Raw genomic sequence first — 15,808 nt, forward strand, 5'->3', positions numbered from 1 at the left:
GGTAAACCAGAACATTTGAGTCAGGTCTGGTATCCCACTTGTGACTCAGAGTGTGACAGAGCAAACAGGAAACAGAGTATAAAGGATTAGTTCATATCAAAATCACTTTAGTTAGCAGATCTGGGAGATTCGTTCTGATGCCCTCCCTGTAGAAGAAATAAAGGCACCCTGCTGAAGTTTCAAGTAGTTTATTCACTTACGTAGATGGATATGTGTTCTTTTTGGGGGTGATTGGGAGCAGTAGATTAGCTAGGGTGGGGCAAAGAGGGCAGATGCCCCAGGAACAAGGTGTTATGGGACACAATCAAGAGATGAACATAATCAGTACTGCAGTGGTGGTATTCATTTCTGAATGAGCATTTCTGAATGTCGCTACAGAAAAGAATTTTGATACTACTATTCTGCAGTACTAAAAGTTCTTTAGTGGTATGCATGCAAATTTAAAAAAAAAAACTAATGCCTTAATGGCTGCCTGTGATTAGCTCCTACCCTATGGGACATGAACTGGTCTAGCAGGAAGAAAAGAATATATACATGTGTACACATTGTAGCACTTAAACATTTACGAGGCCTTACTGCATACTCTTCCACAGGTATAAGGCTTTTCTCACATCAGTCTAGCACAAGGAAAGGCAACTTTTTAACCTTTTTAGCTTGTTTGCTTAGTTGGTTGATTTATTTATTGATCTGTTTGAGAAGAGTACCAAATATTATATTGTCTATATTTACAAGAAGTTTAAGTGGCAGCCATAAAACATTGCGGGGTATACATTTGTAATGTTTGGACATGCATATATATTTTAACAAAACTGACTATTTATGACTGATTATCGTGAATAAATATGCTCAAGTTTGTATTACATCCTGTCAGAAAAGTTAAAGAAAAAAGTATACTGTCTGTGGCGTCTGGTTAATATCCCACTGGACTGCCACCAATAATGTGATATCCTCCACTTAAAACCCAAGTCAGTAATTAAGGAGCCTCAATCCTTCATTACTGACTCCAGTGTGGGAGTGTCACAGAAAAAGTACAGTTTTGTACCTACCATAAATGTAGCTGTCCGATAGGAATGCATCTGCAGTCCTTACAAATGGGTTGTCCTGTCGTCAGGCAGCCCTTCGATTCCAAAGTCTGGGTCTGGCCTCGGCTGGTGACGCACTTCACCCGACGTCATAGCTGCAGTTATTTGGGTATAAAGGCATCAGCCGACGCCATTTTCCTCAGTGTTTCTTGCCCCAGATGCCAGGTGCCCTCTTGGAAGGCTAAATTTGGATAAATGACAATGATTCCAAATAGTAGAGAGCAAACACAAAAAATAAGCATGTATGTACATATATACAAACAAATACACCATAATAGATTCCCCAGCTAGCTATAAGATGGGCAAATACCCTAGGAGCACCACAGTGGGGAAGTCGGACCGGTAATCGTGACTGCAGATGCATTCCTATCGGACATCTACATTTATGGTAGGTACAAAACTGTACTATGTCCTTCAAGGATGCATCTGCAGTCCTTACAAATGGGTAGAATACCATAGCCAAACTGGGGGAGGTGGAAAAATAAAGTTATGGTGTAGTTAGGATCCCTTGCAAAACAGCAGTGGCAAAGCCTGCTCGGGATCTAGAGTATAAAGGTAAATTATAATGCTTGGCAAATGTATGCACGGAGCTCCAAGTAGCAGCTTCTAAAATGTCCTTGGTAGCCACTCCTCGTAAGAAGGCTGTGGTAGTGGCTGTTGCCCTTGTAGAGTGAGGCCTGATGTTCTCTGGAGTTTTCTTTCCATGGTAGGAGTAACAAAATCTAATGCAATTTCCTATCCACTTGGAGATTGTCTGTTTTGAAATTGCTTCCTGTTGCATATGCTACCAGTAGCTGGTCAGTTTTCCTATTGCCCTTGGTCCTGTCCAGGTAATAGCGTAATTGTCTATGTACATCCAAGGTATGTAGCAGTCTTTCTCCCCTGTTCTGTGGGTTAGGGAAGAATGTAGGTAGGTGGATAGCCTGATTTAAAGAAACTCTGGAAACCACCTTAGGCATAAAGGAAGGATTTGTTCTCATGGACACTCTATCTTGATGGAAGATCAGAAAGGGTTGCACTGCCATTAATGCCTGAAGTTCAGATACCCTTGTTGCTGAAGTGATTGCCAGCAGGAAAGCAGTCTTCCATGATAAGTATTGCAATTCTGCTGTTGCTGCTGGTTCGAAAGGAGGAAGTGTCAATTTTCTAGCACAAAGTTCAAGTCCCATGCTGGTAATGGTGGCTTCCTAGGAGGCTTTACATTTTTAATTCCTCTCAGAAACTGTCTGAGCAGAGGATGTGAGAAGACAGGAGGATCCAAGTCGTATTCTGCTGAAATAGCTGATGCATGAATCTTGATGGAGGAATAGGACAGGCCTGTGTGGAAGAGCTCTGCCAAGTATTCCAGAATGTTAGCTATGTTTACCAGTGACACATCTTCTCCTTTTTCAGTACTCCAAATGAGATATCTTTTCCATTTTGCTGAATAATTTTTTCTTGTTGAGGGTCTGCGAGCCTCAAGGATAATGTCTTTAACCCTTTGGGATAAATTTGGGTTAATTGGTCTTATGCAATGTTCCAGGCAGTCAGCTGCAGAGTTTTCAGGTTTGGATGCAGATTGTTGTAGTTGTTCTGTGTTAACAGCAAGGGAACCAGGGGTAGTGGCCATATTTGTTCCCGAGACATGCTCCTCAGTAATGGGTACCAATGTTGCCTTGGCCAGTCTGGAGCTATCAGAATGATCCTTCCTCTTTGATCTTCAATAGCACTTTGTGCATCAAAGGAAGTGGTGGAAATGCATATGCTGTCAGGTTTTTCCAACTGAAGGATAGGAAGTCCACCTTCCAAGCAAGTGGGTGGTACGTCCTTGTGCAGAATTTCTTTAGTTGGTGATTGGGGATGCAAATAAGTCTATTTCTGGGAGTCCCCATTTTCTTGTAATGGTTTTGAAGATGTCCGGATGCAGCATCCATTCGTGGGCATCCGTGGTAGTCCTGCTTAAAATGTCTGCTAGGATGTTTTCTTTTCCTGGTACAAAATTGCTTTTAACTGTATGTTGTAGCTCAGGGCCACATTCCAGAGATCCAGTGCCATCCGCAAAGAGGATAAGTGTGTGACTCCCTGTTTGTTGATGTACCACATAACTGTGGTGTTGTCTGTCCTTATCATCAATAGACCTTGCTGAAGGAATGGTCTGAATGCCTGAATTGCCAGTTTTACTGCCAGCATTTCCTTTAGATTTATGTGTAGGTGCAGCTGGTTTTGAGACCATAAGCCTTGTATGCACTTGTCCAGCATGTGTGCCCCCCAACCGAGGTCTGAGGCATCTGTCGTGATGGTTTGGCTTGGTTGAGTACTGTGAAAAGGCAATCCTGTGTTTGATTGACAAGCCTGAGCCCACCATAGGAATTCTTGCTTCAGGCATGGAATAATGGGAATCTGGGTTTCCAAGTTGTGCTTGTGTTGAGACCATAAATTCCTTAGGTACCACTGTAGTTTTCTCATATGCAGTCTGGCATGAGGAACCAATATTATGCAGGATGCCATGAAGCCCAAGGCTTGCAGAACTTTTCTTGCTGTCAGATGGTTCTGTTTTGTTAAGGCCAAGAAGTAGAGAGGCTGCTCCTGTTTTCTACTGTTAGGAATGCCATTTGCCTTGATGTGTCCAACTCTGCACCCAAAAGGTTATTCTCTGGGATGGTATCAGTCTTGACTTTTTAAATTGACTGTGTATCCCAGGGCTTGTAGCAGATAAATGACCCTTTGTAAATCTTCTGCTAGCTTGCCGTTGTCCGCTTGTATCAGGCAGTCGTCCAGGTATGGGTAGATTTGGATTCCCTGAAGCCTGCAATGAGCAATTACTGATGCCAGGCATTTCGTGAACACTCTGGGCAGTAGATAAGCCAAAGGGCAATGCTGAGAATTGATAATGCTCTGATCCTGCAAGAAATCTGAGGTATCTTCTGCAGTTTGGTCGTATGGGGACGTGCAGGTATGCCTCCTTGAGATCTAGAGTCACCAGCCAAGACTCCTTGCCCAGCATGGGAAGAAGCTGCTGTAGGGTCAGCATTTTGAATTTTGGAACAATGAGGAATGTGTTTAAAGTGGACAAGTCGAGAATAGGTCTCCATTTGCCTTCTTTTCTTGGTACCAGGAAGAGTCTGGAGTAAAATCCTTCCCTTGCTCCATAGATGGTACCTTTTCTACAGCTCTCATCCTTAATAATTGGGATATTTGTTTTAGTGCTTCTGTCTTTTGATTTGGAGGTAGGTTTGGCATTCCACTCTTCCCTGGTAGAGTATGGAAGTGAAACCTGTAACCTTGGTCTATTATCTGTAAAATCCACTTGTCTCTTGTGATGTAATGCCAGTTTGTCATAAATAAGGCTAGCTTCCCGCCTAAGGGTCCTTGCAGTTGTTCCCTGGTAGGCGGTGCCAGAGCCAAGTCACTGTGATTGACCTGTAGTTGTGGTGGTGGCTGTGTCTGTGGCTGTGCCTCGCTGGTTGTTGCCCTGCCACTGACGTCCTCTGTAAGCACCCCTGGATTGGCTTCTGCCTCTTGAACGCCTATTCCTGCCTCTCTGAGTTCTGGAGGAGTCTGGAAAGGGCCAATTCCTGCTAAACCTCGGAGGTTGGACCTGTAAGAAATCTTTTACTGTTTGGACAGATTTTGCCTTCTCTTCCATCTTCTTCAGTACTTGTTGTGCAGGAGAGCCAAACAAATTGATCTTATCCATAGGAGCATCTAATAGTTTTGATTTGACATGGTCTGGTAAGGCCTGTTCTTTTAGCCATGCATGCCTTCTGATGACTGTGCCAGTCATGGCTGATCTAAAGGAAGCCTCCAGTGCATCATAGCCGCATTTTAGGGAATGGTTACTGACTTGTTGAATGTTATGTACCATTTCCTGCACATATTTTTGTCTACTGTTTCATCTGAGGACACTTTTTGGTTAACTGATCTAGCAAAATTCTTGATACTGCATCATGTGAAACTGACAGTTCAAGGCCCTAGCTGAAAGAGTAGCAGAAGTGTAAACTCGTTTACCCCATCTCGCTAAGGATCTGGATTCTCTTTCAGAGGGAGGGTTTTGGCAGAGGTGGCTGCTACAGCCTTAGGTCCTGGGAGATAGTCTCTGGATCTGCAAGGAGCCTTATACAAGTGGTAATGTGTGTCCAGGACCCTGTAGTATCTATCGGGCTTAACAGGGGCGGAGGCAGAGAATCAGGAGCAGTACAAGCATCATTAAATGCATCATCTACAACAGAAAGAACTGGAGGTATGGCTAAAGGCCTATGTTGTGGTAAATGCAGAAAAGTTCTAAGCCTTTTTCTGGAATCTGAAAAATCCTGGCCCTGCCACTGAAATTGTTCCCTCATAGCATGCAGGGTTTCCCCAAAGGAAAATTCCTCAGGCGGAGAGGCAGAAGGAATGGACTCTTCACCATCAGAGTCTTCATAAGGGAGTATGGGGCCTCTGGAGGGTCTGTATCATTTGAGTCATCAGAGGAATCATCTGTAGACACTGGCTCAGGGGCTCTGCTCTAGGCCTCTTCTCTGGAGGGGTGAGAGGCCCTGTCTGGTTGAGGTTGGGATCCTCGGATTAAAGAAATGAGATCCTCTGCTAAACTAAGCATTTGTGAACTAGAGCTAGGCCTGTGAGAGGGGAGCTTAGCAGGCACAGATTTAGTAGTTTTAGCTGCTTTAGCCCTGGCAAAGGCCTTAATGGACATGGCTGCAGGTGGCCTAGCAGCTCCACGTGCAGGGGTTGAAATATCCAAGGGAATAGTGTCTGATAATTCCTGAGAAACTGTAACAGTAGGTGGGATATCAGAAGCCGATTCCACGAGGTTAGAAGAGGCCTCGGCAGGAGGAAACTGAAGGAGGAACCGCTTGCTCGGTTTCAGCGAAACACTACTGGGTTGGCTTAACCGCGGTTTCAGGCGAAACCGCGGACGTCGGTCCTTTCCTTGCGTTTTTAGATATTGTCGGAGGATCCGACGGCATAATATAAGCAAAATCGAGCGAAAAACTCCTCAGCAAACTCCGACCGGTTAAAAGAAGCACAGGCTAGACAAGCTGCGTGGTCTGGGCCTAGACAAGGTAAGCAGTAAGAGTGGAAATCTTTATGAGGTATTTGTTTCCCACAAGTTAAACAGTTATTCACTTTTTGACATCGGCTGAGGCAAGAAAGAGTCTTACTTAGCTTTAGAAGTCTTGGTAGTTTTGTAGTAGTAATCTCTGGTTCTGACCGACCGGCACTAACAGCTTCTGCTTGAGCCACGCAAGAAAGACTGAGGAAAATGGCGTCGGCTGATGCCTTTATACCCGAATAACTGCAGCTATGACGTCGGGTGAAGTGCGACACCAGCCGAGGCCAGACCCAGACTTTGGAATCCGGCCGACCAAAGGGCTGCCTGACGACAGGACAACCCATTTGTAAGGACTGCAGATGCATCCTTGAAGGACATCACCAGATCACAGAACACACAAGAGTAAAATTCCACAATTTCCCTTAAGAGCACAACAGAAGCACACTCTATTTCCTGGGACTGGACTCAATATCTCTGTCCACCCCAAATGTAATACTTTATTATACACTTCAGAGAATGTGTTCCAGTTTAAGACCTCTGACTCACTCTCACTCAAAATAAATTTAAATCTCTCACACTCACTTATGGGAAGCCTGACATAGATTCCAGCAGTGTCCTCTCCCCAGTACAAATGGTACATGCTGCCACCAGAGTCAGACAGATCTTCATGCCCTTCAAAGGATGATCAATTATTAAACATTAAATATCAAAAAGTAAATGACAGCTACAACCAGAAGCAGCCAGGCATTCTAGGTGACCTGGGAGTATCAAACAGGTATAAATACTCTCTAATCTCTAAAGTACACACTGATTGTCCAGCCACAATGTAAAGTAATGAAAAACATTTAATAATAAGTAAAATGATTATTAAAAAAATGCAAATCACTAACTTTCAGTAAACACTAGAAATCATTCACCAGAAATGTAAACAAACTGTAGGATAGAAGTCCATCATTTTTGAAAAACTATCTAAATAACTAAACTTTCCTAATCTAACTAGAGAATACTGTCCGTCATCTAATCTAAAACATAACAGCAAGGCAAAGGCAGGTTTACAGTTTTAGTGACTCCTTTTTTCTTGGATTCCCACTGCACAGCACTGTAACTGACTGCAACTCTTACTGCCCTTCAGCTGATTTCAGCAGTCTCTTTTTATAGTCCAGGTTAACAGTCTCAACTGTCTTATTTTAAAACTAACAGTTAGCTGTTTGAAAAAGTTATTTTTCCTGTCAATCATCTGTTCAAAAATCACATAGCAACCAGGAACATTCGAATGGCATCACCTACTGATCAGCTGATTCTCCACAGTTTGTAGTTTAGAATCTCCCTCACAAACATGTGCAATTAGAAGTGTATCAAAACATTGACAGATTCTTTAAACATTTTGTATAAACAGAGAAATACTCAACATTTTAAAAACTTATTTACATTTTCACAATTAGACATGCTGGCATGCAATACAAGCTAATCTGAGAATATGCACAAATCTCCTGCTAGACATGCTAACACAGATGACAGTATTTTCATTTTCTTCACACCCCCCATGACTTAAGCACAATTTTCAAGTGAGCTTTGAAAACTGATGCTTGAGAAAAATGGGCCTATATGGGAATATTTACCCACTCATCTCTTGCACAATCCATCCACATTGGCATTATTAACCCCACTGTGATGCTGTATGGTCATATCATATACTTACAATCCAAGACTCCACCTCAGTAACTTGGCATTTTGCTTACTGACCCTATTAAGCCATGTTAAAGGGTTATGATCTGTAAGTACAGTGAAGTTTCTCCCATAAACATAGGGCTGCAACTTTTGCAATGCCCACACTATGGCCAAACACTCTTTTTCCATGGCTACATAGCACTCTTCTCTAGATTGGAGTATAAAGCTCAGCTATACTACTGGGTGCTCTTTTCCTTCTGCAGAAACTTGGCTAAGTACAGCCCCCACCCCATAATTTGAAGCATCTACCTGTACAATAAATTTTTTATTATAATCTGGGCTGGCTAACACAGGGGGTCCACCCAAAATCTCTCTAACTCTTTGGAATGCATGTTCACAATCTGTGGTCCACACTACCTTGTATGGTTTATTCTTCCTGTTAGGTCAATAAGGGGTGCAGCTATGCTACTGTAACTGGGCACAAATTTCCTATAGTACCCCGCTGTCCCTAGAAATGCTGTCACGTGTTTCTTAGGAACAGGAACTGGCCACACTTGAATAGCTTCCACCTTGACAAGTTCTGCCTAATTTTACTACTTTCCACTCTCTGTCCTAAGTAAGTGACTTCTGACACTTACTGGGTTTGATGGTTAATCCTGCCCTAGTTAATCTATCCAAGACCTCCCTAATATGTTGGTCTGCAAATGCCCATAGCATAGTCTTCAATGTAGAGTTTAACCTCTCCACAAGACCATTAGTCTGGGGATGGTAGGGGGAGGTCTTTAGATGTTTCACCACACAATATTTCCACAGACAAGTCAGCAAATCTGACATGAAGTTGGCATCTTGGTCAGTCAGTATTTCCCATGGAAAACCTACTCTGTTGAAGATTTCTAGCAAAGCATTTTCCACCTTCTCTTCCTCAATAGATGACATAGCCACCACCTCAGGATATCTGGTAGCATAGTCTGCTACCACCGAGATTTCTTTCCTGTAGAACTTGGAGTATTCAGCGGCCCCACAATATCTAGGGCCACTCTCTGAAATGGTTCTTTGATAACAGGCAAAGGCATTAACGGAGCCTTAGCCTTGGCCCCTGCTTTACCAATTTTTTGGCACTGTTCACAGTTCCTGTAATATTGTACCATATCCCTTATAATCTCCAGCCAATAGAAATTTTGTTTAATACATCTCTTAGAACATCTTATGCCCATATGGCCTGAGAAAGGAATGTCATATGCTATGGCTAAGAGTGGCAGACAGTAAGCTCTAATCTAGGCAGTACCAACTGCCATATTACTTCACCTTCTAGCTCACCTCCAGGAATCCATTCCACTCTCTATACAACAAACCTTTGTTCCATTATATAGACTCCCCTCTTCCTTGAGCCTCAGGTGCCTCCTTAGCTAGCTCCCTCAAACTTTATAGCATAGGATCTGTAAGTTGAGCCTGTCTTGACTCTACCTTTGTGACCTTCCCCACCTCCCCATCTGCAGGAAGTCTAGTCACTTCCAACAGCGGCACCTTGCTGTCACTCTGGATACCACCACTCACCTCCATCCTCACAGTCACCATGTCCAAGGGAACATCAGTACACACCAACAGCTGTGGCTCACATTCAGACTTACTTCTACTAGATAGCACTTTCTCTAAAACAGCCACCATGCCAGTCCCAGTCTCAGGTATGAGATCTTTCTGGGTCTCTCCCAGACTACTAGGCCTTCAAGCCTTTCTCCAAGTTTGCATGCATACAAAGTACTGCATCATCTAAGTCATTCCCTAACAGGACATCTACAGGAATATCCTCAAACACCCCTATTTGCTTGCTTCCTCTTCCACCCTCCCAGTCAAGATGAACCCTAGCCAAAGGTATTTGGAATGGGGTCCCTCCCAATGCTTTGACTGAAGTGGACTGTCCAAGCAAGTACTGCTCTTCTCTAACCACTACAGGCCTCACAATGGTTATATCAAGATGCCGTGTCCCTCTTAGCAGTCACAGTACCTGTTTACCATCTACTAAGATAAGATATAAATTTTGGTGATAATTTGGCATCCCAGTTGTTTCTAAACAACTTATCACACTGGCAGTTTGTCATCCACACTTACTGGCTACCTCACCTTCTGTTTCTCACCTTGCCTTGATGGAGATTTGGCTATGTGTCCCCTGTGGTTACATTTGAAACATCTAATCCATAACCGTGCATTTGGATTAGTGGCTTCCCCCATTACTAGTGTACTCTACAGGAGTGGTTTAAACTGCCCCCCATGGGTTCCTTTATGTCCATGTGCAGCACAGAGTATCCCGTTCTTATGCAGTGGTGTTCTGCTTGCCAAGTAGAGATCCCCTTTTCTCCTCAACTCTTCTGCAGAGTTACACTTACGGTCTGCTAACCAAACTCTCATGTCATCAGGCAAGGTACTGAAGGCTTGTTCCCTCACCAAAAGGTCTGCCAGTCCCTCAAAACTGGTGACGTGTCACCTACTCACCCATCTGTGAAAGTAAGTACTTAAGTAAGCAATATAGTCACATATACTTTCATCTGCATTGCGTCTATGTTCACAAAATTGTTTCTATATGCTACAGGTGTAAGTTTGAAACAGTCAAGCAAGCAACATTTAATTTTGTCATAATTCAAACAATCTACATCATTTAACTTTGCTACAGCCTGAACAGCTTTACCATATAGTAAGGGAGTCAGGAGCTGAACTCAGAGCTCACGGTCAGCATCATATTATCTACATATCCTCTCAAAAATATGAATAAAACTACCAAAGTCATCCCCATCTCTGTACTGAGGAAAAAGTTTACTGACCTTTATGGCTAATGGGGTCTGGTTATTCCCTTCCCCATTACGTGCATGACTCTCTCGAAGGATAAGAAGCTCCATTTCATGCCAGCACTATCTCTCATTTTCCTCAGCTTCTAAATACCTCAGTCTGTCTGGTGATTCCAGTTCAAGACATCTGGCCTCCAGTTATTGGGCTTCCAGGTGCAGTGTCTCTCCAATCTTCAGTCATTTGGCTCCAGTTCATATTGGCACCGCTTCGCCTCAGCCTCCATTTCCAATCACCTTAACTCCAGACAGATTCTCATGTCCTCTGAAGAAAATGTGTACTGTTCAGCAGGCAGCACATCACCAATACCAAACTGGATATCGTCTGAATGGCTGGTCTAAGCTGTGGCTGCAAACAAGGCTGAAATCATTGCTTCCTTGGTCAGGTTGGCATGCACCAGTCCCCTGGCGTCACACTCCTTAGTCAACTGGATCTTTGTCAGTTTGCTAAAATCTTCTGCTGACATCTTTGCCTGATATCCCTGACTATCTAACTAAAAAAAAATAAATAAAACTGCAGTGGATTGAAATTCAGAATGTTTACCTTGTGGCTGTCAAGAGTGCACACCTTAATGACAACTACCCACAGGCTACTGAAATACAATTAAAAATCCCACTAAGCTGCAAACAATAATGTGACATCCGGTTAATATCTCACTGGACTGCACCAATAAAGTGGCATCCCCCACTTATAATTTGGGTCAATAATTAAGGAGCTTCAGTCCTCACTACTGACTCTAGTGTAGGAACATCACGGAAAACACCAAAGCACAGGGCACACAACAGTAAGATTTCACAATGTCCCTTAAGAGCACAACATGAACATGCTCTGTTTCCTAGGACTGGACTAAATACCACTGTCTACCCTAAATATAATCCCTTATTATACACTTCAGAGCAATGTGTTCCAGTTTAAGACCTCTGACTCACTCACACTTAAATTTAAATCTCACACACTCAAACATTTATGGAAAGCTTGACACAGATTTCCAGCTGTGTCTCCTCCCCAATACAGAAGGTACAAACTGCCACCAGACAGATCTACACACCATTTAAAGGGTGATCAATTATTAAAAAGTAAATATCAAAATAAATGATAGCTATGACCAGAAGCCGCCAGGCATTCGAGGTGACCTGGGAGTATCAAACAGGTATAAACACACTCTAATCTCTAAAGAACACACTGATTGTCCAGTCACAATGTAAATTAATGAAAACATTTAATAATAAGTAAAATGATTATTAAAAAAAGTAAATCAATAACTTTCAATAAATACCAGAATTCAATCACCAGAAATATAAACTTAAACTGTAGATGTTCATCATTTTAGAAAAGCTCTTTCTAAATAACTAAACTTTGTTAATCTAACTAGAGAATACTGTCCGTCATCTAATCTAAAACATAACAGCAAGGCAAAGGCAGGTGTACAGTTTTGGCGACTCCTTTTTTCTTTGGTGTCCACTTCACAGCACTGTAACTGACTGCATCTGTTAACCAACTGCCCTTCAACTGACTTCAGCAGTCTCTTTTTATAGTCCAGGTTAATAGTCTCAACTGTCTTATTTTAAAAACAACAGTTAGCTGATTGAAAAAGTTATTTTCCCTGTCAATCTGTTCAAAAATCACATAGCCACAAGGAATATTCTATTGACATCACCTACCGATCAGCTGATTCTCCACAGACAGTTTGTGGTTTAGAATCTCTCTCACAAACATGTGCAATTAGTAATGTATCAAAACACCGACAGATTCTTTAAACATTTTGTATAAACAGGGAAATATTCAACATTTTATGGAGTTATTTATATTTTCACAAAGAGACATGCTGGCATCCAATACAAGTTAATTTGAGAATATACACAAATCTCCTGACAGACATGCTAACACATATGACAGTGTTTTCATTTTCTTCACACTGTCATTGATCAAGATACTGTTCCTCTAGCCTGTCTCCATGGTGGACAGTGATAAAGACTTGACTATGACCCATGTGATTATGGGTCAATTAGCAATTCCTGACAATGGAGGAGTGAGACAGGGAAGGAGAGGAATTAAGGGGTGTGGCCCATTCACATCTGCTGGGGGGTGCGGAGGGTTGCACACACTAGGCAGTACTATTTTCCTTTTGGGAGACAGATGAAACCACTGGGATAGGGCTACTTGGAGTGAATGGTTATTGTGGATATGATGTGCCAGCCTCTGCTGTCAGCACATTGTATGTCCTCTTCCTAACATTTCACAGGGTGCATGCGGGATTAGAGTATATTAGCTAGGAGGGGACTGATGACTGACAGACAACAGGTGGACAGAAAAAGTGGAATGACAAGCATACTCAAGTGATATTCTTTGCCAGTAGTGTTGGGGATTGCCTACCCTACTCCTGCTCTAGCAACTCTGTTCATTCATTTCTGGTCAACAGTTGTCATATCAAGTAACTGGCAAGACCCTGCAGTACTTGTTTTTCTTTTTCATGCTGTCCAGATGTGGCTGCAGGAAATTAAGCAATGCTTCACTGGCCAAAGTACTTACCTGTTTATTTTTTCACATGAAGATTTATCCAAAAACTCTTTGGAAATGTTTTTCTTTTGTTGTTGCTAATCTTGCTAATTTCTGCAGGATAGTCTTAGTTTGTAAAACTGTGACTATTGGTTAACATTAAGGCTTACAGAAAACATGAAGGCTGAAACATTATTTCATTATGAAAAATGTGGTATCTGAGAAAGCAAAAAAAAAAGAAAGAAGTGGGACCTTCATGATCGGCAGGGATAAATGAAGTGAAGAAAATGAAAGGCTCTCAAGGATTTCTGAGCAGAAAACATCTGGGCAATATTATAGGAGAAAATAACTTTGGGATAAGGTCACTATCATTGTAGGATGGAGATTTCCTTTGAAGAGCAGGCAGTGACATCTCTAGAGAGTCAGGTTTCCTACGCTGCAGCAACTTACATGGACTTTATTCTACAGGACCATTTGCTTAGCAGTTTTAATAATGTGATCACTTTAAATATTTTATACCACTGCCCAATCTTAATAAGACCCATTACTGAGGCACCTCGGCATATAGGATTACTTAAAGCAGGTAAAACTCTTCTTCCAGGTAAGGTCTAATGAGCAAGAATGCTGGTGAATCCAGAAAGAAATGAAAAATTATTAAGCATTTAAAATTAATATTCTGTAACACTCCAAACTACAACAGAGCATCTCTATTTTTGTACTATCTGGATTAGAAGTAGCTGGAGATAGTAGCACATGCACAAATAACCTATGAATAGTGGGTCTTAAGACCAAACTGTAATTCCAGTTTTCTCTCCTGGTATTCTGTTTATAAGTACTCTCCATATTCCTATTAAATGTGTCGTTCAAAGCAGATCTGTTTCAGCTGCATTTTCTGTTTACTAACAACACTCTTGTCTCTTTACAGTGGCTACAGCTGACAGTGTATGCCTAGTTTGCACTAAGCACACTCCTGGGACTGTTCTTGTTTAAAAGAAAGACTTTGATTACCTCAGAACCTCATAGTGCCTTTATCATGAAGGCCATCTTCCTATGATGCATGTAAAATTGCATGGAAATCCAGGATCAATATTTTTACATCACACAAACAAGAGAAGACCTTGACAGAATACTATGCCTCTAAAGGTTTTAATAATAAATAAAAGCGATGAGCAGTATTTTCCACCTCAGGCGGAAGAAGAGCTTTCAGTTGATTATTTTGTTTAATAAAGTTTCATTTTAAATGTTTCTCTGAAATATTTTTCTAACAAGCTGAGTAAGGAAGGAGCATTTAAAATTACTATGTCCAGTTTAGTTTAGGGGTGCCAGCATTTGGGGAGGGGTATTACTATCTGGCTAAGAAGGTGCATTAAAATTAAAGATAAGTAGCAATGCAAAGGGGTATTTGAAAATCTACAGAAAAGTGTGTCCCTTCTCAAAAAGGGTAAACACCTCACAGTATTCTGAACTTGTTGCATTTCTTTTGGGGATGTATCTGAAGTGCAGAAGGTTTTTGGGGATGCATCTGAAGTGCAGAAGGTTTTTATTAGGAGTTCACCTTCACCTGAGTGGCTAATATCTTAAGTCCAGTGCTCACCATCATATGGTATATCTGCCAAGATGGAACAGGTAGTGTAATATGCCTGGCACCTGCAGCTGTTGGAAATGTGACACATAACTGTGAATTTCATTGTTATAAAAATGAAAGGAAATAAATGATTGTGCATTCTGCTATGCTTTTTAATGTAAGCATGTTTTGTTTGCTGAACTATCTGTACATTTACATAAAGAGTGAGATTAAAGTTGCAATATAGATGTGAACCAGCACAATGCTGAAAGTGTGCTATAATGTAAGTATTTTCAATTTCTAACTAAAATGTTGTTGGAATTTCTGTAGTGTAGTCTGTATAGACATCCAACATTTGGAAAGGCCACATCGCTGTTTTTAAAAATATAAGTATGGAAATTTCACTGTCATATTGTTACTTTTTCCCCTAGATTATTTACAGTGACTGCTAATACAGATAAACTGCACATAGTTCATACTTGACCATTTCCCAGGACTGAATGTTTAGAAAAGCAGTAATACTCTCAATTGGTCTTCCTACATTTAGACAAGACTGATATCAAAAGGCATACCTCAGAAACCATGTTTAGTTCATACTTTATAATGCTTGTAAAACTGCATTTTCTTGTAACAAAATAACTGGTCTGTGTGAGTTCAGATCGTCTTGAAACATCTGTAGATGTGAGGTGCTAATAAATAAATAAAATTAAAGGATAAATGTATATTAAAAAGACTGGTGTCTCTGAAGTGTTTTATTTCTGGCAGTTGCCCATAAACTGCATCTGCCTGCCAGACCAAAGATTATTCAAATGGAAACAGCTTCTTGTTAACTCATTTACACAGTTTCTAAGTTTAGGCATTCATGGTTTTAATACAACACTTGCTTTTTTCAGCTCTCAGGTGAGGGAGAGTGAAACTGAAATCCCACATCAAAGATACACCACCAGATCTTGAATGCCTTTTTTCATTATTAAAAAAGAACATGTTGTCAAGGCTTGGCTGTCCACCATAGTGCAGTAACATAGGTTTGTGATCAGACACAGGACATCAAGACTGTGATACAAAGAAAGGTAGTGGGCATCCAGTTAAGCTTTTACTGCCCAGTAGCTAGATATGTGGTGCAAAGGAATA

General features: G+C 41.5%; 1 protein-coding gene across 4 annotated transcripts in view; it reads left to right on the forward strand.

Annotated features, from left to right (window-relative positions):
* The window catches only part of CAPN3 (calpain 3), a 673,389-nt gene extending 657,987 nt beyond the window's left edge, over positions 1–15,402 (forward strand). For all 4 annotated transcript variants that reach the window (XM_044074071.1, XM_044074072.1, XM_044074073.1 and 1 more), the window contains one exon: positions 14,039–15,402. In XM_044074071.1, the coding sequence (XP_043930006.1) occupies positions 14,039–14,065 (27 nt within the window). In that variant the 3' untranslated portion in view covers positions 14,066–15,402. The remainder of the gene's footprint in view (positions 1–14,038) is intronic.
* The last annotated feature ends 406 nt before the right edge of the window (positions 15,403–15,808 follow it).

Source organism: Protopterus annectens, chromosome 6.part0 (genome assembly GCF_019279795.1).
Source record: "Protopterus annectens isolate FY-2018-M chromosome 6.part0, PAN1.0, whole genome shotgun sequence".
Lineage (NCBI taxonomy): Eukaryota > Metazoa > Chordata > Ceratodontiformes > Protopteridae > Protopterus > Protopterus annectens.